The 27529-nt window shown below is 39.5% G+C and overlaps 1 protein-coding gene across 1 annotated transcript in view; it reads left to right on the top strand.

Moving 5' to 3' along the window:
- LOC139822586 (nephrin) overlaps positions 1–27529 on the top strand; it is a 196698-nt gene that overhangs the window by 92789 nt on the left and 76380 nt on the right. Inside the window, exons 9-11 of the mRNA XM_071794433.1 lie at positions 185–297; positions 13263–13490; positions 24011–24162. Coding sequence (XP_071650534.1) covers positions 185–297; positions 13263–13490; positions 24011–24162 — 493 coding nt within the window. The remainder of the gene's footprint in view (positions 1–184; positions 298–13262; positions 13491–24010; positions 24163–27529) is intronic.

Genomic DNA, 27529 nt, shown 5'->3' with positions numbered 1-27529 from the left:
AATTAGAAATATATTATATTTTACATACACAAATGTATGTATATTTTATAATTTATATTATATTAACATGTGATGTAATAAATATTAATGGCAACTGTAATTTTCGAAACGAAGTTATCCTCTTTAAACATTTGTTCAAACTGGAAAATGCGTATATCTTTCACATGTCGGTTTTTCTGTTTACAGTGCCACCGGCGAAACCGATAATCTATGATGCGAAGAGGCGAGACATGAGTAAACTTCTCGAGGCTTACCCGGAGGGAGCTGACCTGTTCCTGGTCTGCGAGGTGCACGGAGGTAAATGTTAGCTACAGTGTCAACATAACTTTACGCATACTTTTCATAATTCTCTTATCGAATAGCTCGAAAAAGGCAATTGCATATTAATGTTTAGTTTTAATTATAAGCATTTTGGATTATAATTCTACAACATCAAAACTTGAAGTTTTAAATTCACAATAAGGATTTGCACTCGATTTTATTACACTCGAGAAGCTTAGCGCAATATACATAAATTATCTAGAGTATAATATCAAAATCTGAGTCTTGAAGGTACATAGTAACATTAGTAACCATGCTCTTTAATTGTGCAATTTAAAAAAGCGTGTTGTTACAAGATTACATGACTTCACATGACTGAAGATGACTTATGTCGATCAAAAGTGTTCAGAGCCAGATTCCGAGCTCGAGTTCCCTTCGTGAATCGTTTCACAGATAACGCGATCAACGCGCGCGAATTGCTCGAAGAAACGGCGAGAGGCGCAAATGTATAACGTCGTGCGTGCCGAACGAAAAATCTCATTTTGCCGAAGAACCGCGAGTATTCACTGGCGCGAGGCCAATTCCATTTAGAGTCCTCTACACAACGCACTCGAGAAGAATCGTCGCGAGCTGGTGCGGCAGCAGGAGATGGGTTGCGAGGCGCGCCGAGAAGGGCGAAGAAGCTTAAAAGAGTCCGCGCTCGCTTTTTCGCTGTAGGCACCGAAACGACGCTGAAGCGACTTGTCGCGCGGCAGCCGAATCCTGGACCCACGCCAATTTCGATCCCCGTAACTGCCACCGTTCCGATGCACTCGCCAGAAATCGTGCGCTCGCTTCCGTTGTCGTCGAAAATAAATTATAGAATATGCGATCACGCCTGAAGCCTCCACCCGCGATAACTATATCTTTGTACCTTTAATCTTTTTAGAGCTGAGTTTCTATAAAACAAACGTGACTTTTTATGCATATTTCAGATGATTATACTTTTAAGATATATTTGGGATTATTTTTTTTTTAATTTGAGTGAAATAGTTTCGAGTTCTGGACGGTTGTTGGTTGTCGTCAAGTACGCGCAGTACTTTTGTTCTTAAAGTAGCTTTAGAACTACTTATTTGGACAGCACAACTATTTCGCTTTTATAAAGATTTCAAAATAGTAACTTTAATGCGAAAGCTCAAGGAATTAAATTCCGGTGTTTCTTACTCGAAACATATCACGTGAAAATCTTGGACAGCGTCACGTACTCCTTTTCGTTTCCTTGATAAAAATCTGTAAATGACGGAGTAAGAACACTTTTGTTTCTTTCTATATTAACGTTTTACGGAAATAGTAAATGTAGGAAGAGATGAGAAGTTTGGTATCCAAGAAAAATCAAGAAGGAGAAGAGCAGGCGGAAATGACCTCGCAGTTCGCCGCGTTGTTGTGTAATCAACTTTTTGAAAAGTCGCCAAATTCAATTCAAGAATTTATACGAGCACACAGCTTCTCTATACACGGCATCTTTACCTAGGATGTTTAAAAGATTCGCTAAATTATTTAACTATTACCCTTGTCACCTGTGAACATAAAATATTCGACAAGAGAGATCTGTAAGAAATTAAATATTTTTACGACTAGACTTTTTTAAATTACGAATTCGTCATTAATGATAAAAATGATAGTTGTCTCGACAAAAGTACAAGAAACAGTCGATCGAGCCGGGGATAAACCTGTTTCGAAGACTCAGAAAGGGGGCGAGCAGAAAATGAAAAGCGCGCTGGTAGAAGATTAACGTATAGTTGACTTCGTCGCCCCTGCCGGGCGCGATGAATCCGTTGGATCCGTGCCAATCTCCGTCTACATTGCCGAGCCACTATTTCCACTTTAACACGAGCCACGACCTGCCTCGACGTCATCCACCCTCTCGCGCAATTCCATCGCGAGATTGCGGATTGTCTCGAACTAAGTTCCATTTCCCGAGAATGCTCGATGCCCTGCGCGAGCTGGCTACCACGTCACGTCGACGAATGTATCGTGCGTCGATACCACTGAATTTCAAAACGGCGGATAAATAATTAAAGCCGCGCCTCGGTGCCGACTGCTAAAATACGTATTAGGCTTTTGCAATCGCGCAGCATACGGCGATATATAATTTATAAGAAGCCGTTACGTACTGTTATGTACTTCGGAGAATACTTTCGGAGAATGAAATTATCAAGAGTCAATAAGTCTCACCTCCTTCTGAATATCAATTCTTGATTTTCAATCGTCGCAATTCCTTCAACTTCGAATCTCCTCGAATTTATTACAAGATGTGATTGTCGTCTTATTATTATAATATAGCGTATTCGAAAGCGCCAAAACATATTCTCGGTACGAAACTACTTGAGGAATCGGCGATTTTAGGTATTTTTCAGGAATTTCAAGGATCAACGATTGCATTCGCATTTTACCTTCCGCATGGCAATGATTTGAAATTATAGCACGTCCTGGCTCACTTCCGTCTTCCTATCTCGCGACTCGGTCTATTTATTGTTACGCTTCCATTGTTGCGTTTTCATGGGCTTCTTATTTATTATTACGTTTCCATTGTTGCGCCTTATTGAGGATTCTCGGGGGACCGCCGCGCGCGGTTCATCCAGCTTTCGTCGCGAAACGTTTTTTTGTTGTCGACGTTACCGAGGATTTTCTCAGGATATCGTGTTCAGCCTCACAATCTTAACCGAGGTATCTTCGGATATTAACGGCGGGGTATATCGTGTCTGTCGTATAAAAATATTTTGCCCGCTATTATATTTCCTTTCATCCACACTGACAGTTTTTTATATCTATCGCTACGTAAAAGCGAGGAAGTTCTTAAAAATTGCTTCCGCGTTAAAGAGCATATTAGTTGACAGAAATTCAACCGAAATCGCATAATTCCCCAGTCGCCACAACGCGACGCGTTTTTACTGTCGTTGCAATTTCACCTTTCGCCGCGTTTCGGCGTCGAGCGGAAGCGCGCTCCTCGGGACAGGTGATTTGTCACACGGGAACGAAACGAGCTCGCCTCGTCCGACTTGCCGCTCGAGTTTTTCGCGTTCGCGGGTACAGGTATAGCTGATGACTTCGGGGGCGGAAAGCTCGTGACGAAATGCGAGATGCGACAGAAAAGGAAGAGAGAGGCGGAGCGCGTAAGAAGGACCGCGCTCTGCCGCAACACGTCAAGCAGAAAAGGCGACGAGCGAACTTTCGACGCATTTGTACTCTGCCGTCTTTTCCCCACACTAGCGCATTTCTCTCGCTATCGTTTCCCTCCCTGATAGGAAACTCTCGCGCCCGCTCGTCTGATCTCTTTGGGAACAGCTGATTGCTCGTATTTCTCATTCGCCGAGAAATACAGAGCGCCACTTGTTTGCACGACTTTTCCGCTCGTTGCTCCCTTGCGAACTTCGTCGTGCTTCCCTGACTTTTAGCGTGCAACACACTTCTTTCGTTTGCTTCTTTTGATAACATTCGCACTTAGGAGAAACGTAATCAATTATCTTCTCTCGCCACTTCCGTATTTGTAACATTAAACACTTTTATGATATCGAGCCATGAGCTTGAATTATGAAAGCAGATTCAATTTAGATTGAAATACGAAGTAACAATGTCATTGTGTTGTCAACAAATAAATAGTAAATCTGGAGCCAAACAAAATCTGCAAATGCATTTGCACAAATATTTGTTCAGTTGGAAGTTGCAGACTGCATTTCTGCTACAGATTTATTTTCTTCTCTCGCGTCAGTGAGCGCGATAATTATGCAGCTTTTTGCAGACATGGAAACCTCTTTTGCCCGAAACCGGTAAAACCGTGAAAAGCATCCTGATATAGCGTGTGTACACCACCGGGATACAGGCACGCATTGCACCTGCGCTTACAAAATATAATACGTCCACGCCAATTTCATAATACAGCGTTCGCCGCCACTGCCGCTGCCGCTGCGGCAGTTTACGCACGTATTAAACGGAGAGGTAAAAGACCGCGGTTGGCCTCTAGAAAAGTGCGAGTATTTTTGCGGCTTAATTCAAGGTTCAAAGCGCGCGGTGTACGCCGCGGAAATCGTTGGCCGATATAAAAGGAAATAAAACGCGTCCTATAGGATGCCAAGGGGAATACTAAAATTGTTATCTCGGAAAATATATCGCGTTTTTTTGCCAAATGTTTCCGCGAATAATAACCATTCGATTCTTCCAGCAATTATTAATTTCCTGTATTTCGGAAAATTAATGACACTTTTAATATCGAAGTCAATAAAACGGTATCTTAAACATTCATTCTTGGCAAAAATTTTGCCCAATTGCAACATTATCTTGGATATTTTACACAGATTGTTTCAGATGTTTTATACAAATAAACTAAATTTTTATAACATAAAAAATAGTTATAAAAATAGTAGTAACAGTAATAATGCCATCTACTAGTAAAAGCAAAAATATTGTAATTAAATAATAATACTCATTTATGGCCAATTTTATCAGGAAATATAATGACACACATACACACACACAAGTGGCACATAATTCCGGTATTAATGCGCAGGGCATATAATTCAGTTTTAATGATCGTCATCGATTTACCCATGGCTCGGCGAGTTCTTCGAGCTGCTCACCTGGTCCGTAATCGCAGTTTATTCGCGGCACACGATTTAGCACGGCGCCCCGTACGAGTTCGGCGCAGCCGGTTTATCGAGCTAGCAACGTCAGCGAGAAATAAAGACCCTATTAATGCGAAGCGGGATTAGGGTAGCTCGCTCGAATGCAGCTTTCGTGGCTGCTCGCATCCTATAGCTTACCGCCGAATTTTCGGATAACGATTCGAGGCATCGTTTTCGCTGTCAGACTTGTGCTCGGGCGAATATTACTTGCGGTCTCAAATTGTTACTTAGTTGTCCCTGAGGATGTCCACCCGGATAAACCAGAGCGGAACGTATGATTGACCCATGCGGTATCACGTAGCAATTCGGAATAGTACAGTGCACTATTTTATACACTTTGTTATTATTTGCTGAACATTAATAAGCTGTATAATGTGTGCGCAATCGCGCTATTATAGTACAGTTAAACTATTTCTAGTGACGTAGCATGAGATCAATTTCGCAGATATCGCGGGTAATCTACTTGCGTTCTTTCTTTCTTTCTTTGATAGATCACACAAACCTGTTTTTTTTTAATATTTATACGCTGCTTTTATATAAATTGTATTCATAATAGCTTGCTGCGTATCGGTTTCATTAAATAAAATTTCGCACAAATGCTATCAACGTGCAAGAGCGCGTCATCATTTCACATGAATGTCTCGGTACATGATACAACGCGGCAATTTTAGTGCGCCGAGTGGCTATGTTTGTAATGCCCTATACTGACGTAAATCGCTTTCCGTCTTCCTTAATGTCACTATCCTTAGACGCGAACAAGGAGAACTACTACAAAAAGGGATTGTCGCTTGTTACTGTTTGCGAAGAGAAATGTATCCGAGAAGACAAGGTACAAAAACACGAGGTACAAAGCTCGTATCTGAGAAAACGAAAACGTCATGTTCGCAAACAATGTTACGAAAATATAATTGTTTCGCGAATTAACGACTGGTATCGTCCGACGACTCCGACGTGCATTTTTAATTCGTAAGTTTCTCGCGTGCAAATTCGAATGCAGGATGATGCGTATCTATTTTCTTGGTAATCAACGTGTAATTAATATCAGAGAAAATATTATTAATATAGTTGTGTCATTGATATATTGCTGATTCAGTTGCACTTTGCGCGTCTGTGAAAGTGATAATTATAATAACTGATGCGTTTAAAACGCCTGTTTTCTCTCTCTTGCTTTCTTTCTTCCTCGCGCTCGTCATTGATGTAACAGGATGACTCGAGCAAAGCGAACCGACGTCCGCCTTGCACAATACGCTTTTGACATTTCGACTGGGCCGAAACGCGGCATTTTACGACACGCGCAACAAGCAACTCGCCTCGCGAGTAGTTGCCAATGCGAATCCGAGTCAGAGACAAAACGCGGCGGACAGCTCGAAAGAACGGCCGAGGGATAAAATCCGACATGACGCGCTTCTGTTTACGCCGGGCTGCATATGCAAAGCGTTTCCATCCGCTTCGTACAGGGTGTTTCATAAGCGTCAGCATGTTGGTGTCACGCTGTTTTTCGCGAGAGTGGAGGAAACGAGTGAAATGTATCATTCGACACATGTCGTTAGGCATTGGAGGCTATACATTTTTGTCGCGCTTTCAATTCTAAACTTTGCTGTCTGATGCACGTGTAACATTGGTGTTGAGCACGATTCTCTCGTCATGTGAATCTTTCGAGATTCTAGTACAGCAGCGAAAGCATCCTTCAGTAGCTGTAAAATATTTGTCTAAATTATCTGTAATCAATTTTTATAAAATTTTAATAAAAATCGACTTTAATTATACTTTAAATTAACATAATTATAAACGTTAGAGACTAGAAAAGCCAGATTGCGTCGCTATCTTACATTATATAAACATATTTAAAATTGTTTTAATTTTGAAAGAACCTATATCGGAGAATTCTCGGTTCGCTCAACTCACGAGAGGATAGCAGTAGCGATGGGCTTTAATTTATTTTATTGTGGCATAAAATCTTGCAAAATGCATGCCGTCCCTTACGAGCTGACCTCGTCCAGCTCGTGGCGCCTCGTCGTTAGTCCTGCGATATCCTCGCATACCATGCAAAAGATATTTCTGCTGCGAGGTATGTTATTTAAGAACGCGAGAGAAAATTCTCTGATTTATCCAAAGATATTTTTGTACCGCGTTTTAAAACGAGCTAATTTACGAAGTTATTCAAGGAATATCGCAGTAGAGACTAGAAAGTAAAATTACGAAGTTTTACATTAATGTTTCCTACTTTATGTGCAATTTGGCGAGAATCATGCTCCATTAAATATGAAATTAATATTTGATGTATACAATATCGCGAGAAAGTCAATAGTTATACCCTTACGTAGAGTTTAACGACTTCTCTAAAGTTTTTTTTTTAATCTCTATCGAAGCAATAAGTTTCGGGACGAAATAATTTATCGTTGCGTTCACGAAATTGTTCTCTTCTCAAAATGCGAAGCGACGCGAAACTTTGCAAATAAATCGGGCATTAATATTTTCTATTTTACGCGCGCCTTGCAAGTGGCAAAGTTTGTAGTAACTCAGGCTTCGTTGGATTTGTACTTTCATATTTGCGATTCTTAGCAGTAACGCTTCTTTCATTCCGCTTTGAGGTTTGCAAATGGCTGGGGCCAAGAAATCCGCGCAGTGTATCTTGTATAAATTCAAACTGTATAACGCATTGGCTGTAATTCCTAATATCAACAGAACTTTGGGCTACGGTATGCCGAGGGGAACTACTGCGCAACGATGCTCAGAAATTTACATTATGCAAACGTTCTCTAAAAAGGAAACTTCGTGTCCGATCAGCATAAACAGATATATCCGGGGTGACATTATAGTTATTTCTAATTCACCACTGGCATTTACGCGTATCCGATATACGTATAATGATATCGAATCGGGCTTATAAATTTTAACGTTTTAAACAATAATATAATGTTGAATAAATTTCTCTCTTATTTTATATATTTTTAGCACATATTATGACATTATTTAATTCCTCTGCATAATTTGTCCAATTTTGGTAACAAATATTAACTATGTTACCAAGATTGAATTTTTACTTTTGATTGACTGTTTTCACAGATTCTCATCAGATTTCAGAGCTGTTTGACTTTTCAAATGTAAATTACATGGGTTACATGGCGCATATAGATTTTACTGTTCCCGAATCTCGAGAGAAACTTTCATTTGCAAATCTTCCACAATGAGCCGCAACGCGGGTTATTTTAGAACTCGATTTGCAAAAACAATCAGTCGCAATCGCCTTAAGTAAATAAAAGCTCCGTAGAAATGCTTTCAATGTAAAAATACTGATTCATTCATTCTCACTGTGCAAAATAAAAAAAAAACCTCGTCACGCGTATCGTCACGTAAAGTTCAAACCTCGGGTTTCTTCTCCAATCACGGCGCTCTTGTGCTCGCCCGCGGTCGTCGTCGATTCAACGCGGTTGTTGAAAATAATTGACCCCTGCTCGCATTTCGAGCGCATTCGTCGCGTAAAGTGAGCGAGCGGCCCCGTGTTTAAAACCGGGGGCTTCGCTGCGAGTATATTCTTCGAAAAGCGCTGGTGAAACGCGCCGCGACGCGACGCGCTGGCCGCTCATTCTGCCGCGTATTGTTACCACACAATACACGGTGTATTTCCACCGGGGTGTCTCCACCACCCTCCGCGCCACAGCTCCGCTGTCCGGCTGCTGCATTGTCGGCACCGCGTTGCATCGAACGCAATTTTACAGCGTCACGGAGCGAAATGTTTGTTTTAACGCGACCCAGCAGCCATGACGCAACGTTTCCCCTCCATTCGCATTCCTCGCTCTTCTCGTCTCGCGGCGAAACGACGTTTTTATTCCCCCCCACGTATTTCGCGAGCACGTCTCGCGCATCCCGATTATGTCCTTGGCTTTGCACCACCGTGAAAAGCGTGCACGTTTTACACAAGCTAATAACGGAAAAGAGTACGTACATTCGCCGAACAAAGGGAGTTCAGTGAACTCGAAAGTTTGTCCTTTGGATAAATTGAGACTCGATTGGAACGTATATCGATGATTAAAATTCAATCGATGTTCAGAATAGCGTGGTCTAATATCAGTTTGCTATCGATTTATTAAATTGATATTTATTGACATTAGTTATTAAAGGATTATTTATCGGTTTTAATATTTAATACCTTTTACGTAATAACCGATACAATCAACGCTAATGCGCATTTATCTTTACAACTTTGAGTGATCACTTTGCTTTCATTTGTTTCATCGCGATATATTCATTACGGTAACGCGCGAATTGTTCGGCGGAAAAATTATCGGGGTTGGAAACACGCAAAGCGATAAGGCAACGCCCACAGGAAACGGGTATTCGCGCCGCGAAAATATCCGTGCAAATATATACTCGGCATCGTTCTTTTTCGTTTCTTAACGAGAACGAACGCAACAGCGACTACGCCGACGATTCTGGGATGCGTTCACGCGGTAGCTGTGTTTAAAATGCCGTAACATCATAAAAATACGCCGTGACAGTGCCGTGACAGAGGGTACGGCACAGTAATGAGTTTAGTTCGCGACGACTTTTAATACGCGAGGTTTTCTGAGTGCGCGCAATCCGGTCATAGAAGTCATAATAGCCGTAATAACCTGCGCCACTTTATTATTCGGCACGCATAAATGCAATCTAAAGCAGTCGGATATAAAGGGTATTCTTAAATTTACGCATCTCGTAACGCGGGCATATTTAAAGTAAAATTCCAACATCCATTTGGCATAAAAATTCGTTCAGATAGCTCGAAGCTTTATCCACGAAGGAGACCTCCAGTTTTCGGTAATTCAATTTGTTCGTTAAGCTATCGAAATTTTGATATTTTTTCTCGAGAAGTGTTCTCGAGTGTTTCATATATTACGACTGTGAGATTCGCTCTAAAGCGAGTCCGCAAACGCAAGGAAACGGATGGGGAAAAGCCCTCCGAGGTACTACCGACGGGATATATTTGTATCCTGCGGAGCGGCAGGAAATTATTCCGTGGGGAACAATGGGAGCAGTGGTCTCGATGGCGGAATTAATTATAGTGTAGGACTTAATGAACGCTTATTATCGCTCTCTTTTTGAAACGAGGTTATCTCGCGACGAGATAATGCGGAAACGTCGTCGCGACAGGAAGGAAGTCGCGAAAGCGTGCGATATTATTCTCGAATATGAATTACGATAACAATTTCTTTGCGAAACCTACCGAGTATGATACGGTATTTTCCAATTCGATAAGAAATTCTTCCATCATTTCGAAGGTTTCTCCGCAGGTGAGCTGTTGGTGGATCTTTTAGTAGCACATTTAATATTTTACTAAATTAACGAATTATATAGACCATAATTCATGTAATAGTTAATGAAAAATTGTGTAATAAATAAAACAAAGAAATCTATGGGGAGAAAAATTATAAATTCCTAGTAACGCATTTATGTTGGGAAGTACTTTTTGATTGTCGCTCTCTTCATTGATATCTCGATGTATGTGCTCATTATTGTATTAATTAAGAAGCTTTTCTAGGGTCATCCATCTCGCAACAAACACGCTTCCTGAACGCGCAGAGTAGCTTCGATCTCGCGACGGGGAGTCTGTTCATTTCCTGGTTATTGTTTAATGAACGTGTACTCCGTGGAAATTAATGCGATTTCAGCGCATTGTGCTCGGGAAATTAACGCGATTGTAGATAATACGTATCCCACCATAACGCGCGTATAGGATTACCTGTTTGTTTCTTTCTGTGCTTCCGTCGTTCGTTTGTTATGCACATTCATATAATCTGCATTTGATAAATTATTTTAAGCTTCAACTATTCTATGCTAAAGCTTGTTTCGCAAAATACGCAAATCCGTGTCACCCGCGCATTAAGAACAGTGAGAGGACAAACATTTGCAGTTGTTCCAGCGCTGCAGGTAGACGCAGAATAAACTGCATCAGCAGTCTGCGTCTGCGTCACATACAAATAACGAATCCTTGATGTGACGCAAATAACAATTTTATGCAAGCATCTTGGTTCAGCGCTATTATATTTTTAATTACATAGATCTTTTTTACACGCGTTGATAATATAATAATTTGTTGTGCAGGAAAGAAATTACGCTTTATCAACAGCATTAGGTCTAATTGGAAATAATCTTGTTAATTCAATGACAATATTAATGAAATAAATATTTGTTTCATTAAAACAAGAACACAATGTATTAAATTAACAAGATTATTCCTAATTAGACTAATTTTATTTATACAACATTTTTTCCCGTGTATAAAATGACTAAAAATATAAAACTGCAGTTGCATAGCTATAGTTTTGATGGCTAAATTGAGGAAATTTAATCGTAAACATTTTTCATTCATTTTTGTTTGAACAACTCATAGGTAAAAAGGAAATACGTAAGTTGGAAAGATTTTGTCTTAAAGTGTAACAAGCAAGGAAAATCAAAATTTTCAGTCATATGCATAGCAAATTTTGGCATCGTGCATCAGACATTGATTGCACAAATGTCAATCTTCGGATTATTAATGTAGAGCTCTAACTGAGCAAATAGCTACTCCTAATTATTACGTTCTAACTATCAATATCAATGATGACGGCTTTCGACAAGATGTATACGTGATGTACAGTCGTGTCTTTGATTGGATAGATATCCATGTAGACAGCTAGGATGGGCAGCCCGTCTGTGAGCTAGATAGACAGATGGTTCATCTAGAATAACTGTTGATTAGCCGGCGGATGGGTAGGTATCTGTTAATACCGGACAGCGCTCGATAATACATGCCGCTGTTTGCTTGTGCAGTAATACTATTTGCTATAAGACGTCTTCGGAATCGACGACACGGAAAACATAATTTGAGATTAAGATTCTAAAATTTCACAGTCTTATATTTGCTTCTAATATTTTTAAATCAGGTTCTCTTAAAACATCTCTATGTTAAAAACTAAGAAAATTAACATTTGCAACTAAAATTTACTTGAAACTTTTTATAATTATTTATCATTAACATTATAATAACAGAATATAATTTAAAGTGTTTTGTCGATAGAAAAAAGTACTGTTAAAAGAAAAATTTATAGAAATATTTTATACTTGTAAAAAATTGATATTAAAAAAGCATTAAAAGGACTAGAAATTTTAGGTACGAATTCTTTTCAAGGTATAATAAAACGAGAAAAAATTTGCTCTCAAAAAATTACTGACGAATAATCTACGATTATTATATACATAAAACTAGAAGTTTATCTTAAATGATAAAAAAGAAATATTTTCTTAAAATTATACCGGATCGGTCTCGGATCGCTATATTGTTGGAGATGATTTATTTGTCGACTCCGGCTTACATGCCATTTGCGAGTATTCTAGCAGACAATTCTCTATGTCTTAGTCTGATAGTTTACCAGCTTGCTTATCCAGGAACGACAAGTGTACCTTGCTAATTAGCCAGTAGTAAACCAGCGGTGCTGCCTTCAGTATATTCACGAGCGCGGATCTACCTCGATAGCGCGCACTTTCGGAATGCCCTTTCGTCATAATTAGCCGTAACAGTCGGCGGTGGTGAGCCACAGGTAGCGGTCTCTCGAGAATGGGAGACGTGAAGTACCTTCGTGCCGTTGTTTCGGTCGAATGAGGCCCGTCCGCCGTGGTGATTGACGGCGACATCCACGTCGTGGCCCTTGGGACATGCCACTCGAATTACCCCCGTTGTCGATCCGCTTATTGGCAGAAGAATAATGACAGACGTCGTCTGTCGCTTTCGAATCTTTTTCAGCCCTGATTCGACGTGTTACAATTGTAACATGACGGCTTTGTCGAATGTGTTAATTAAAGTTTTATAGGAGGGCTTTAACAGGTCTTCTGAAAGACTTCTGAACGGGTTCATAAACTTTTCTGTTTGATAACTAATTAGGCAGGAAAATATTTAACTTTATTTTAAGATGATCTCAATGTCTGTAGTTAAGAAGATTAGGTAATTTCGAAGCATTTTGCATGCTGTTGAATAATTTAAAATGGATTATATGCATTTCACTAAGACGAAATATTTGAAATTTAATACGTTTCCTAGAATTTTATGATATTTAAACTTCGGGAAATGGTATTGATTAAAATTTGATTTTGTCTATTAATTTTATATGATACTATATTGGTTTTACTTTACAACACATTATTAATAAGTATAATATCTGTTTTTTTATTCTTGCGTTTCATATATTTTACGAATTACGTTTGCTATAATTCAACAGTATTTTGTTATCAGATTTTAGTCAATTAAATTTTAAATAATCTACAATTTTAACGCAGCATAACACATTATTCTGTTATATTCTTCTAATCATAATTCCATTTTATCTGCAGGCAAACCTAGGCCGTCAGTCTCGTGGTATCTGGAATCGCAGAACATCCATGCGTCTACCGAGGTTCGAGAGACGCAAGGGCCAGGCGGCGAGACCAACGTCGTAACCATCAGCAACGTGACTGTGAAAGCTCTCACGAGGAGGCATCATCACGCCAAGCTGTCCTGCCGAGCGAATAACACTCAATTAGCGCCGCCACCCACCACCACCGTCGTCATAGAGCTTAACAGTGAGTGCGCTCATTCCAATTAACGTTAATTGCGCGCGACGCGGCACGATACCGCGTCAACCTTTTGCTCTCCTCTGAAATAAATTTTTCGCGAGAAATGCAGGCCTAATCAGACCTACAGACGTAACTTCTTTATTTTCACGAGAACGAGAAAACGCAAACAAACGTGAAGAAAAATAGTAAATTAGTTAAAGTAAAAATAAATATTATTACACGGCCGTCTATGATGATGCTTTTTTCCCTCCGTATCTCCATAAAAATATCCGAACTTCCGTATCAAAGCTTCGTTCGATCGCAGTTTACACGGTGCAAGAGAAAACTGCGGTTTTCGCGCGTCAGAGATTCTTCATTCGCTTGTAAAACGAATCACTTGCTCGCACGCCCCGGCTATTATGCAAAAAAAAGTACCGAATATTTTCCCGAGGAATGTCTCGAATTTCCCGAATATAGCCGCGGAACAAGTTACCCGCGTATAAATATGCAAAAGACCATCAATTTCGGAGCTGCGCGATACTTTCGATCCCTATTTCCCTCCACCTTCCTCTCTACGTTCCATGTGTATCGGTATCAATATTTTCTCGCTGCGAAAGAGGCCAGAGCGAATATTTAACCGGCGCGTGATCCGATTTGTCCGGCTGGGATCTTTTTTTTTTTTTATTCAGTCCGAAAATGAAAGCGGACCCTCGACGAGACGAAATTGAAACATTTTTCATCGATTACAAGGGGAGGAGGGCGGCAGAGTGGGAATTTCGACGAGAAGAAGGGGACGATAGCGCCGGGGTTTCGTACCCTCCCGTCGAAAAGCAATCAACCCCACGATGTCATTAATAACGCCACTTCCGGAATCGCTTCGAAACGCGACGGATCGCATGGCGCCGAGTAACATGCCCCGGCCGCGACAGCGTTCGATTAATCTCCATGAAAAACAGAGGTAGAAAGGAAATATACGTATATCCCCCTCCCCGCTCCCACCACTTTCCTCTAACCCAGAAACAACGGTGGTGACTCGGGAAAATTGCGATTCGAGCGATTTCCTTTGGCCGCAAGTTCGACCCGGGGCGAATATAATTCGTTCGCAATTATTTCGAAGCGTGGAGGAGTCGTAATGAAAAGTTCTTTTGCCCCGCGAGATTGTAATACGTTGCTGTAATTACACGTGAAAGCCGTTCGTACCTTTCGGTGAATGTGGTGAAATTGTTCTCAAGCTTTACGCTTTTATGCACCTGCGCGATTGAGCATCACATCGAGCTTTGTACTGATAACTAAAGTTATTATTAATAGTATTTATCTAAATTTTTATATACGAACAAATCGCACATTATACACATTTATTCTTGAATAGTATATATATAAGATAGTTTTCGATATTGAAAGTTAAGAATACTGTGATAAAAAGATAATGATCTAACATCTAACCCGGTTATTGAAAAAAAAAAGAAAAAAAAACGATTTGAGTGTTATATTTCCATTCAACAACGCACAACAAACGTACGCGAGTATCTGATAGCGTGTACCTGGCTTATCAGATTTCACCGGACTCTGCCGCGTTTCGCAAAAATGAATTTAAAAAAAAAAATCGAACGACGCACCCGAAATGAAAAATCTTTCAATTTTCTCATCGACTAATTGACCATCGACAGTTCGTCAAAGGACAACTGGAGGGTCATTTTAATTGATATCGGCGCGAAATAATTGCTGTCGGATTTGACGATTGAAAATGGACGGCGGCTCAGGCACAAACAGATTGCAGCCATTCATGTATGATATCACACTGGTTTCCAAAAATTTAAAACTGCCGAGCAGACCGAATTATTCATTGCTCGCCGCTGTGCATACACGCATCGAAATGATCGAAATAATTCGGTAATTCTTTCGCGCATTCGATGCTCCAGAAATTATTTGCTTCCATGTAATTTTGAAACGATATTTTTCTGTGGCAAAGGTGAAACTGCGACTTCGCGAAATAATTTCAAAATTATTTAATATTTTAAATGAGCAAAGTTTTAAAATAATCCATGTGTAATGAGATCCTCTAGTTTGACAACTAAAATATCATTATTGTTAATATTGTAGTAATGCTACGAATAATTAATGGTGCAACAATTCTTAATTATACCAATGTAATTGATTATTCAGTCTCTCTTTTCTTCGCAACCTTCACGATCGGGACAGCTGCTTTACATTTCCGTAGACATTTTTAGATCCTATGGAATATATTCTTCTTCCTTCGCGTCATTCCGATGGCAGTCGCGGAGATGGAAAATTAATATTCATAATTTTATAAGCAGCACGGTGGCTCATCGGCACGACTGAGATTCATCCGACAAGAAACTTACGCGCTAGACAAACAAGTTTAAATTAAATCGCCGGAAGCTGCCAGCTCTCGAGCCGGAGGATACGGGAATCCGAGGAAAAAGACTTGCCGTAAATTACCTTAAAGTCTACTTACATGTGACGTAAAAAGCAGAAAAAACTCGAGTATAAACCAGAATCGCGTAGTATCGATCGTAAATTATTTCGAACATGCTCGATTGCTTTGACTGAAAAGCAGCGAGACACTTTTATCTTTCACACAACTATATACACCTATATTTTTTATCAGATATTCCGGTTTTTTTTCTTTATTCGAAACTATTGATAATTGTGCAGAGAACATTAATGAGGATTATTAATATGCACGTTTTAATATTGAAATTCTGTAACAAGTGGATTGATATCGATTGATCATTATTTAAAGCGTTCCAGAATTACAAGAACAAATTACAAAGAGGTAGAACATGGTATAACTTTTTCAAATTGATTTTAAATAATCTAGTTATACACGGTTATTTCAAATAATAATAATAGAATTAAACGGACTTTTTATACCTTGGAAACCTTATGTTGTATTTTCAATATTTGTTAATTTTTTAATACTATAAAAATTATTACGAAATTCTATGATTTTTTTTTATATCGCAAAGACAGCGACTATAATTTTTTTCCAATATTACGGAAGCATGACAAACTTCTTCACGGTAGAAAATACACGTGCATTATCATTGAGAGAGATCGTTAAATGCCGTCGTAAGATCGGCGGCGTAATCGAATGTAAATATCGAACTTTGCCGCACTTCTGAAACGGTCGCAATCGACATAGCACTCGGCCCGATTCCGACGAGGGCTTCGTTTTTCTCGATCGAGGATTGTACGTTGAAATTCATCTCGCAACTTTGCAACGTCTCCGATTTCTTGCTAATTGGAAGCGCACAAGGAGTCGCTGTCTGCATAATCGCATCTGCATAAACCTCGATTCCGTTGCTTGTACGATCGCATGAAGGTGCTTCTAACGAGTCACTGGAGAATCGGGGTGAAGTCGATCGACTTGCGAAAACGATTTCTACGGCCATCGACAATGTGAGGTCGACGGCGTTCGAGTGGTAGGAAGTGGATTGCACTCGGAATCGCGCGATGTATCCCATTAATTTTTCATGCTACCGCCGGGACTGGTGTCCCGAAGTAATGTAAAGTCCATCGTATATATGTGAACGCTTCGCGGGCGGAACGCCGTAATTATTTGATAGTTCCGATAGTAATGGAAATGGCGAAATTCGAAATAGGATACGATACCGGAGATTGTTATGGCACGCAAGCCATAGAAAACAAGGAAGCTACGCAGTTACACAAGAAACAAATCATCGGATTTTTAATGAACGTTTAAAAGCTTATTTGTACAGGAGTGTACAAAATATCTGGTACGCTGCACAATTTATAAGTGGTAATTTATAAGTGGTAATAAATATTCAGGAGTACAAATAAGTCTCCGCCGTTTTTTTATCAAAAATTGGGCATTTATTGTGAAAGGACGGTACTTTATGTTTTATTCAAAGTATTGTCCATCGCTAGCCACTATTTTTTCCCATCTTTCTGGCAGCATATGGATACCGCGTCAGAAGAACGCTTCATCTTTTGAGGCTATCCACAAATCGACCCGATTTTTGGTATTTTTATATGATGTGAAGTGCTGCTCAGACAGGCCGTACGTCATTGATCGAAACAAGTGATAGTCAGAGGGAGCAACGTCTGGAGAATACGGCGGGTGGGGTAGGACTTCCCATTTCAAAGTTTTCAAATATATTTTGACGGGCTTTGCGACATGGGGTCGAGCATTGTCATGCTGCAAAATCACTTTATCGTGTCTATCGTTGTATTGCGGCCGTTTGTTTTTCAGTGCTCGGCTCAAACGCATCAATTGCTTTCGATACCGATCGCCTGTGATTGTTTCAGTCGGTTTTCTGCATCTTCGAAAACCTTCTCTCTTCCACCGCCATGCCGGTTTTCGACGTCAAAATCACCGTTCTTGAAGCGTTGAAACCACTCTCGGCACGTTCTTTTACTAATAGTGGCCTCACCATACGTATTTGAGAGCATTCGATGAGCCTCAGCCGCAGATTTCTTCATATTGAAGCAGAAAATTAAAACCTCCCGCAAATGACGAGAATTTGGCTCGTAAACTGACATTTTAAATCGAGAATAACTTTATGATGCAGACACAAATCGACTAATATTTTGATGGCGTTATGTTTACAAATGCCTAAGCTTATTGTATGACGTCTACAATCTATTTATTTCGACCACCACTTACCGCTACAGCCATTTGTTGCATATGGAAAACGGCGGAGACTTATTTGTACTCCTATACATATCTTTTTTCTCACAATTTTCTCACAGTCGCTTGTTTGTCTTGTTTTTTAATATCGGGTTAAATTCAGATATTTATGAGAGAAATGGTTTGTTCGATGGATTGAGACGCGCGCACGATGGATTCTATAATTTATACAATTTTGCTTTCTAACAAGAGACGGACGACGTGCACGGCTCGAAAGAACGGAGAGTACTGAGTTCTTAGCAGAATTCACCGTGCTGAAGGAAAATATTGTATATTTTTCCATATAATATCTCGAAACGGCACATATACGCACACCGCTATAAATTTTTATTATTTTTAGCAGTCTTTTCTATTCGTGTCGCCGTTTATCTTGTGATGTATTTTCTTGCAGGATCAGCAAAACCTCATAGTGTTGCCGCTGATTCTCTCAGTCATCGTAGAATCGATCAGAATAAAAACGAATATGAAATCCAATGACAGAGTTATACAAAAGATCCATTTGGAAAGGATTGAAAAATTTAATAAAACCATCGACACGAATTTAATATGTTCAGAATCCGCCATAAATGAATTCGAAAGATTCATTCAGTTTCAGATCGAAATAACAAATAAACAATACTACAATGAAGCTTTGCATAAATATGTATAATCGAAAGAATTGAACTGATAAATATTGCTAAGCTAATGCAATTATTGTTTATAATGCTGCTAAAAGAGAGAACGATATTATATTGCCAGTAATAGCCGTTAGTGTATTATCACGATCGTTTTAGATCGCCGTGTACTTTCTTTTACAAGGAGGCAAATTGGCAAATCGCGACAGGAACAAAGGCGAGAGACGATCGCCTCGTGAACTTGTTCAACTTTTAATGACTCATTCTGCAGAGGCGTTTGATTCCAAGCAGAACGTAAGCTTGCACGAGTTCGGGAAGAATAATCAAGTTAGGTAACAAGCCGAAGAATCCCCAGCCTTCTCCCGTCGGGGACGCATTCCGCCGACACAGAAATTCCATTCGGCAAAAATCCCCTTCGTCGCTCCTTCCTCGATCGGCGTCCTTCGTTAATTAGTAAGAAAATTAATGAAGCCGCCTCCGCGAGTGCAAACTTTGCTCGCGCAAGGCTCATTAGTCTTTTATAGCTACGAGCATTAACGAAAGTAGTAGATGCACCGCTTGATAGTCAGACGATTACGTGTCTACCAGTAGTAACGACTTAACGAGTCAGATATCAAAAGAAATTTCTAATTAAAGTCGATCCTACTGATCATCGTTGCTTCTCTCGTCTGGCCAAGCAGTAATGAAGATATTTATAAATTTACGATGCTTTTTTACGATAGAATCATGAATAATCAAAAATCAAAAATCAAAATAATAAAAAAAGAATTAAGAAAAGGAATAATACACTAGTGCGCGCAATATTTCGATAATTTTTGACAAACCGAAAATCGATCTTTCTTTTTTCTGAAATTTCAATTCAGGTGTAGTTACAGAATTGTTTAAGAGGAAAATAAAAGATACTAATAAAATTATAGGAAAATATATTTTATAATCAATTTCAAATAGGCTTTAACAAGAACTTAATTTGGACATTAAATTATGCAATGGTATCAATTTAAAAGTTGCACAAACGAGAAGATTTCAGCATTAAATGTGCTAGAAGATATCTTCCTGGTTTTTGTATTAAGAAAATAGCATCTCGAGATGAAACAAAGCGTAAACGTAGTTCGCAATTCGACTGTCGGTTGGAGTGTTCCCTATCAGTCCAGGTCGGATCCGTTCATTTTACAAGCGCTATCAATCCGTCGAGCGGATGTTTCCGACGAGCTCGCGATACAAAGTAGTTTCGTAACGAAGCCCGGCGAGCTCCGGGTAGATTTTAGCGACAAAACGAGGGCGTTTGCGATCCGCGGAGTCGCAAACGACGTAACGACTCTCGAAAGTGCTCTCTCCTTGGCAGCACTGCGGAAGAAGGGTTTAGCTCACTCCGGAGACGAGTGAACTTCAGAAATGTTACTCCTGGTGCCTTGATAACTCAATCCGCGGGGAGCTAATAATTCTCCCTTCCGATGCGAATTGTTCCCTTAATATCGCGGCATAAAGTCTTTCCATTTAACAATATTATATTTCTGACATTATGCATCAGTCGCTAGGAAAACTTTCAAATTTTATTTCGAAAATAAACCATACGCAGAGAGTTTTTAACTATTAACTTGAGAAAATTAAATTTTAGAGATAGCGATATACTTGTTTGAATATTTTCAAATTATTTCTGTTTAATGTAAAATTTTTATTTGCGATGTAGATAATTAAAGTTAAAAATTAAAATATTATTTAAATTAATTTCAAAGAACCTGCAATTTGCACAAAATGTATTTTTTACGCTAATTTAAAGATCTCGCATGGATGTGAAAAATCGTTAATATACACATACATCTTCTTGCTTGCGAATACGTAAGAGAATTAGTACTTTGACGGTGATTTGTTTCCACCGAGGTTGGATTCTTCGTCTCCGGAATTAATTAGTTTACCCAGAGACTCCTAGCAAGTGTTATTCCGCCTGCACGCCTCATACATTTCCCTGTATTTTCCGAGTCGCGAGGACCGTACATCGTCGCCTCGTTTACAGGCTTTCGCTAAAACTGGAACGAGAACAGACCGCGAAGAACGGTTCTTCACCCCTTTGTTTTGTCACCCCCTTCATTCCAATGAGACTGTAACGATATGAGCTCACGGCGGCTTTGCCAAATTATGACAATAATATCACTTAGAATCGCATATTGCGGGTCTCGGCGAAATTTCACTTAAGCCGGCGATTCGCGAGATCGGCGCGTACGAACCCTCGACGTGCGACTCCTCTAATGTTCAGTCGTTCTCGAAACAACCGACTTTAACCTACGAACGAGCCGCTTAACGACCAGACTTTTCCCACTCTACCGTACACCCTAATTCCGCCATTTGACTTTCTCTTCACCTCTTTTCGCCATTTTGCACGAACCATTTTAAGACTAAAATTGAAATCGACATAATTTCGACAAGTTAAAGTTAAATATATATACATATATATTATATATTTAGAATTGTCCAGTTTATGCACTGATTATCGCGTACACACAAAAACATAAAATTATTTTAAAATATCTTATTTTCGCGAAGATCTTAATTTCGCTTGTAAAAGCCTAATTTATATAATTTATAATAATTATTAACATCTGCTTAGAATCTGCAATTTTTTTTGAATTCTTGATCACATCAGACATGAAACATTTAATGTTTAATATAAAATTTGTTATCCTCTCTTGCAAGAAAATTGTCTTATTTCTCTCGATATCATTTTGATCGTAATTCAAAGTTTATTTTTAAAACAGATAAATCGATTTCTTTTATTGATCTTCAGTCACTGAGAAAACTAAAACAGGATTGAATTGTCTTAAAAGAGTTAACTATTTTAGTTAACTTTTTCCTTGCAGTAAGTATAAAGTTTCAGGCGCGCAAAGATTAACTTTAGAATATTTTTTAAACTGATCACTACCTAGTCTTCGCCGTAAACTTAAAAACAGAATTAAAGGATTTTCTTGTTTTTTCTTACTCTTAAAGTTTGCAACATTTACGTTACATTCATTTAATTGCATTAATTATTTTTATTAATTTTTAGTTTCTTACGTTGTTTTTGTACTTTGTGATTGTCAAGTTCCTATTTTGGGAAATTTTAGTTAATTTCTATCTCAGATCTCTCAAAGCATCTTCACCCATATCCTTGCAAACCTCTTAAGCCTTAAGCGTCACACTTAAGCGTCATTCTCACGACGTCTAACGGATAAAATGGTGCGCCTCCTCGAACTCTCCTTTCAGAAGTCATACGATAAACGCGCGAACGTCTCGCGGGTCTGGAATGAAGCGCGTCTTATTGAACCGCTTCGTAACTCGATTAAAGCCACTCCATGCGCGCGAATAATAATAGCGACTCATTAAAGCTCCCGAAGAGGCGACGAAAGTCTTCGGGTTTGCGCTTCCATTTGTGAAAGGGCGTTTGATTGGGAATACAAATTCGCGAAAAGGGAACTCGTAAAAATCGGAGAGAGAGAAGTGCACGCGAATAGACGAATCAAGGGAATTACTTAGTTTAATTTTCTGGAGAACTTTATTGATAACAAATTCAAAGTACATATACATTACATTTATAGGTTAAAATATAAAGTATACATAATCTCCATATAATTATATGAGTTGCAAAATTTTATAATGAAGAAATATGAAATATTGGTCCGTGCAGATATTTCTCCGTAAATCCAATCGAATCAATATTTGAGAGTTGAGTAAATAGCGTTATTATTTGCACATGTAGCATTAATTACTATTAATGTTAAAATATTTCCTTCAAGTAGATTCAAAAAACACATCTAATATAAATTATACCATTACTTTTTATAATCTTTTACCTTTTAGTATTAAGTATTTTGGTAATAAATTTTAATTAAAAATTCTTTTAAGATAAAAGCACCAATATTTATTAACTGGCAATTTTAAATGATTTTATATCGTTTCTTTTTAAACTATAAATTAGAGACTTTTTTAGAACTAGGTGCTATATTTATATTAATAATATGAAATAGCTTATGTATCCGCACGAATACTTCTTTGAGATTACAAGGTTAGTTTCTCAAGTTAACTGCGTTAACTTGAAAAGACGACTAAGTTGGAGAGCAGTGGGATGTATGTAGAAGAAAGTGAAGCACGATGAAAGGAAGACGTCTTCGCTCGTCTAAGGGAGAGGTACTAAAAGCCTCGTCGAATTCTTCCCGTTTGCGCACCTGACGACATGAATTTTGATTTGCAAATGAAATCTCAACTTCATCGGGAGTTTCGCGCCCGGCAGTTCTCTCTCGGCCGCCTTTGTTTTCGGCAGCTTTTCATAACGAGCTGCACCAATTATACGGACCATTCTCTCATCCCGATTCCTTTCATCTCCGTTCGTCTTCCATCTCGCTCTATTTTTTTCTCGATCTGTCCTTCTTCCCCTATCCTTCGTCGTCGACATCGATCTGCATTTCCTTTTTTCCTATATTAGTCGAGAACTTCCGCGGAGAATGTCGGACAGAAAAGGAGCCCGGCATGAAATTCGCGAGCGAACTGAATTCTAATTATCTCGGCGTTTCTTTCGCGCGTTCTCTGCGTTCCGCTTCTTCCTTTTTTTTTCCTCTTGCGTTCGCCGCACCGCGTCCTTCGTTATGCGCTACCGCACGTTGCAAAAAACGCCGTATCCTAGAGGGAGGACGAAAGTGGAAATCGAGATGGAGTGGAAATCAGAAAAGCGAGCGTCCATGCGCGGGAGTCGCGCTTATGACCTGTACGTGATTGCCATTGAAATGCTTTTTTTGTTGCGCATAGTAAAAATTATTTTCTATCAAATTGGATTATTGATATTGGTAGAGAGAATGTCTGTACACGAGTTTTATTTATTTCAATAGTATAAACCTAAGTAAATGAAAATATATTATTGAGAGAGAGGGAAGAGGAGGAGATCGTACAATTAACGTTATACTAAATTTGAATAGGCAAATAAAAAAAATATAAAAATTATTTTAATACGATTTTCAAAGTTTAAGATTACACGTATAACTTTTCTTGGAACAGGCTAAAGATTCTTTGCAAGATTGAAATTTTAAACAAAGATTTAATCTTCTATTCGCTACAATATTTAATATGTATCTAAGTCTTTGTTTAAAACTCTACAATGATAGCTGATTACGTATGTGAGAAAATAAAATTGCATATTTTATGAGCTTTTTTTCTGATGAGTAGTTTTATTTTCTCCATATATTTTTGATGCTTGTTTCGGCGGTATCGAGTAAATTCATAAAAACGGGTTTTTCCAGTGAGGCCGCTCAAGGTGGAGATTTTGGGGAAGGACCAGATCCTATCGGCAGGGAAGACATATGACGTGAGGTGTCAGAGCACCGGCTCGAGGCCGCCGGCGGTTCTGACCTGGTGGAAATCCTCGAAGCAGCTGAAGGGACAGAAGAAAAACGTGAGTGATGCCTGAAGTTCTCTCTACCTCCTTGCGTTTGCGCGCGAGGGAAAAACGTGCCGCGCTCGAACCAGGCAAGCTGCCGCTTCGCGCTTAATTGCATCTCCTCTACTTAACCGCTGTTTCGAGATACGAGAAACGTTCTCTCGATTACACAAATCCACTCTGCTTTATTACGCAGACTAACCTGGTTACTCTAATGAAACGAACCACTTCATTTAAACACAAATATTTTCGCAACGGCGCAGCGAACGAATTATCGCGGGCGATGAAAGCGTTATTTTAAAGCATTGTTGATTCAATCGGGAGCATTATTATCTTCCACCGTAGATCTTGATTGGAATGTGTATTTTTGTAACAACTATTTTTTTATATTTTTGTTTCCTACATTACTTTATATAACGAACGAACGCGATTCGTTTTATCAACATGTTACTTTAAACACACAAGGGCCTCCGTGATGAAAAAACGAGCGAAGCGAACGAAGATTGCTATCACTATTTTTTCCAATAAAAAAAAGGCTGTTATTTCAGAGTATTGTTAATTTACTTGGAGGCTATTATTATTTTATTTCGTATAACTCAGATTCCAATCAAAATCTTAATTTTCGCGTGTGCTATTTCAGTCCTCGTCCTTCGTATTACTTTATATAACTGTCGCGCGCTGCGATTTATTCTATCAACGTCTCGAAATTGAAATCTTCGATTCGCCACCGCAACCGCCCGTGCACGAACGGATCGGAAATCGCAGAATCTCCCTCTCTTTCTCTCCCTAGATTGCGATAACATACATCCCTTCGCAATATCAATCACGCGAGAGCTCGTTCGTGGCGCCTGCAAAATCGACGTAGCGCGAAAAATCCGTCTCTCTCCCGCGATTAAACGTGGAATAATAGGAAGGGTGGAATAACGTTGGAAATAATGACGTCGACGGAAGACGATGCTGCATTGCGCGGTCTCTTCGTCGCAAACGACAGCGAAACGCTTCTGGCGAATCTCGTCGCGCTCTCCATCCATGGCTGAGCGAAAATAAAAATGACAGTGTCTCGATACACGAAATACTGCTGGGAGCTCTTCGCTCGCGACGTAAATGGGAACTCGTGAAAATAAATTCACCTTTATCTCGCACAATTTCTGCTCTCCATGAATAGCCCGTCTCTTTTTTATTCTTACGTTCAGTTCTTTTGTGTTTTCTTTCTGCGTTTTTTATACCTCAGATCTCTGCAACGCCTTTGGCAACTTCTTTGCTAATTAAGAATTTATATGAAAGGGAGAAGATCTGTCGTCAACTTCATATGTACATTAAAAACGTCACGATGTATTATACAGGTGTTTCGTTTTCGTCAGAACGTCAGTACAATGGGCGTATACCTGAAATACTACATTCGCACCGAAAATGCATATTTAGCTAAAGCAGAGAATTAATTGTAACTGCAAACACAAAAAGCGATTTGTCACGTAATCATGGCATTAATTAGCAATTAATTCTCGCTATTCCCTGGGCTTGTATTATTTCGTATGTCGTCGTAATTTTATTTTATCCGCATTACGAAGCGATGTAAGGAAAGAATAAGGAATAAACCGGACCGTATTTCTCTAAGTCGTTTGCTTTGTCGCAAGGAACACTAACGGCGATTTTCCATCGTCAGAGTGATCTCGCGCGAGAATGCAGGAAGAAACGAGGTCATTGCGGCTCTTTGCTCGAAGGTGGATCAGCCAGCAAGCTCGTAAGATCAGAAACGTGTAACGAGCCCAATGACAAAAAGCTCAATCGACTTTTATACGACACTACCGGAAAGATTAGGCTATACGCGCCATTATACTGACAAAATTCGCTATTTCTCCCTTCCTCGGGCGAAGAGACGATGTCTACATAAATGGGTTTCCGGTATAGAAACGATGGAATGGAGATCCCCTGACGAGGTTGTTTCTTCGGGACGATTAACTGGGGGAGATTGGACGCGCCCCTTATTCGCTATATATTTATCCCCGCGATAATTTGGAATTGCACCTCGAGGCTACATCCTGTATCATCTATGTCAGCGATTCTCAGCCGATCGTCCGTAAAAGCTTTCCCTAAGGATTTGTAATTAAAAGTTCTATCTATAACAGCGTTTGCTTCAATCAAAACTTTTTTCTCGTAGACTCTGTGCGTGGTAATTGAAATAATCTTACGACTTGTTTCTTATAATAGTTTGAAGGATGCTGTAATATATCTGTAATCCATATTATTATTTGCATCTCAAATTCACATTTACAAACGTGCAAGTAACTAAATTTGTATAACTCATCAATTTTTTAATGATATCTGATGTGATAAACGCCATTAAAAGAAAAAACTATATTTAATGAATATCAAGATATTTTTGACGTGACTTTTAGAATGAAAATAATATTATTTAGCCATGATATGATTGTGATATTAATACATCGAGATAAAAATAACCACACGAAATCGGGCGATCGACAGTTTTGTTAGCACTATTCGCGCCCCAGTCTTGTAATAATAACACGTTGCGGGCGACAACCGGAAATAATCGATTTCCATTAATAAAAGACCTCGTAAGCTACTTAGCGAGCGAGGATACGCGCCGTAAGTTTTTACGCCGCAAATTGAATTCGAAAGTTTCGCTTTGCGAAAACTACAGCGAATTTCAAACTGTTAAGGAACAACACGATGTTCGCCAGGATCGCGCCGGGCTTCCGCCGCGGCGCGATAATATCTCGGACCGCGTCCGATAATTAATTGGATCACGGGGAACTGTCCGCCTGATAATTGCGATAAGTCCTTCCGTGGGATATTACCTCGCGCAGTGGTGATTATTTCCGGGATATTTTTCTCCCTTTTCTTCGTTACGTCCCGATTTTGACATTATAAGCTTGGCAATAGCACCGCTCGGTTACAAAATCGGTGACGCACCAGATTTTTAATATCTCGTGTTAGAACAAACCATCCGAAGAGAGAACAAAAAGAATTTTTACTTCGGTAACGTTCCAAGTTATTTCCGCGTTAAAGAGCCGCGAACGTTTCTCTGACCGGATAAAGGTTCGATCGGTATTATCCCGAATCCCGTTATTGATTTTACATTGTCACGCGTTCGCACGGTTAAGGCAGAATCGAGAATCGTGAGAAATGCGTTGGACAGCGACGCGGAGAAAATTTTCCGCGTAAAAAGGAATGGCTCTGAAAAAAAAAAATACCTACTCGACGATGCGGCAGGCGTGGTAGCGTGCCAGCGACAGGGATCGTAATTCTCGACGTGTTCTGTCTTACGTATTATCGTGGAGATCGTTTTTCGCGTCGGCTGGCATAACTTCAAGCCACTCTCCAGAGATCGGAATAAAAATCTATACCGATTTGCTTCCCT

The sequence above is a fragment of the Temnothorax longispinosus genome, chromosome 11 (genome assembly GCF_030848805.1).
Source record: "Temnothorax longispinosus isolate EJ_2023e chromosome 11, Tlon_JGU_v1, whole genome shotgun sequence".
Classification (NCBI taxonomy): Eukaryota; Metazoa; Arthropoda; class Insecta; order Hymenoptera; family Formicidae; genus Temnothorax; species Temnothorax longispinosus.
Note: the sequence above shows the minus strand (reverse complement) of the source record. Positions and strands in the feature narration are given on the sequence as shown.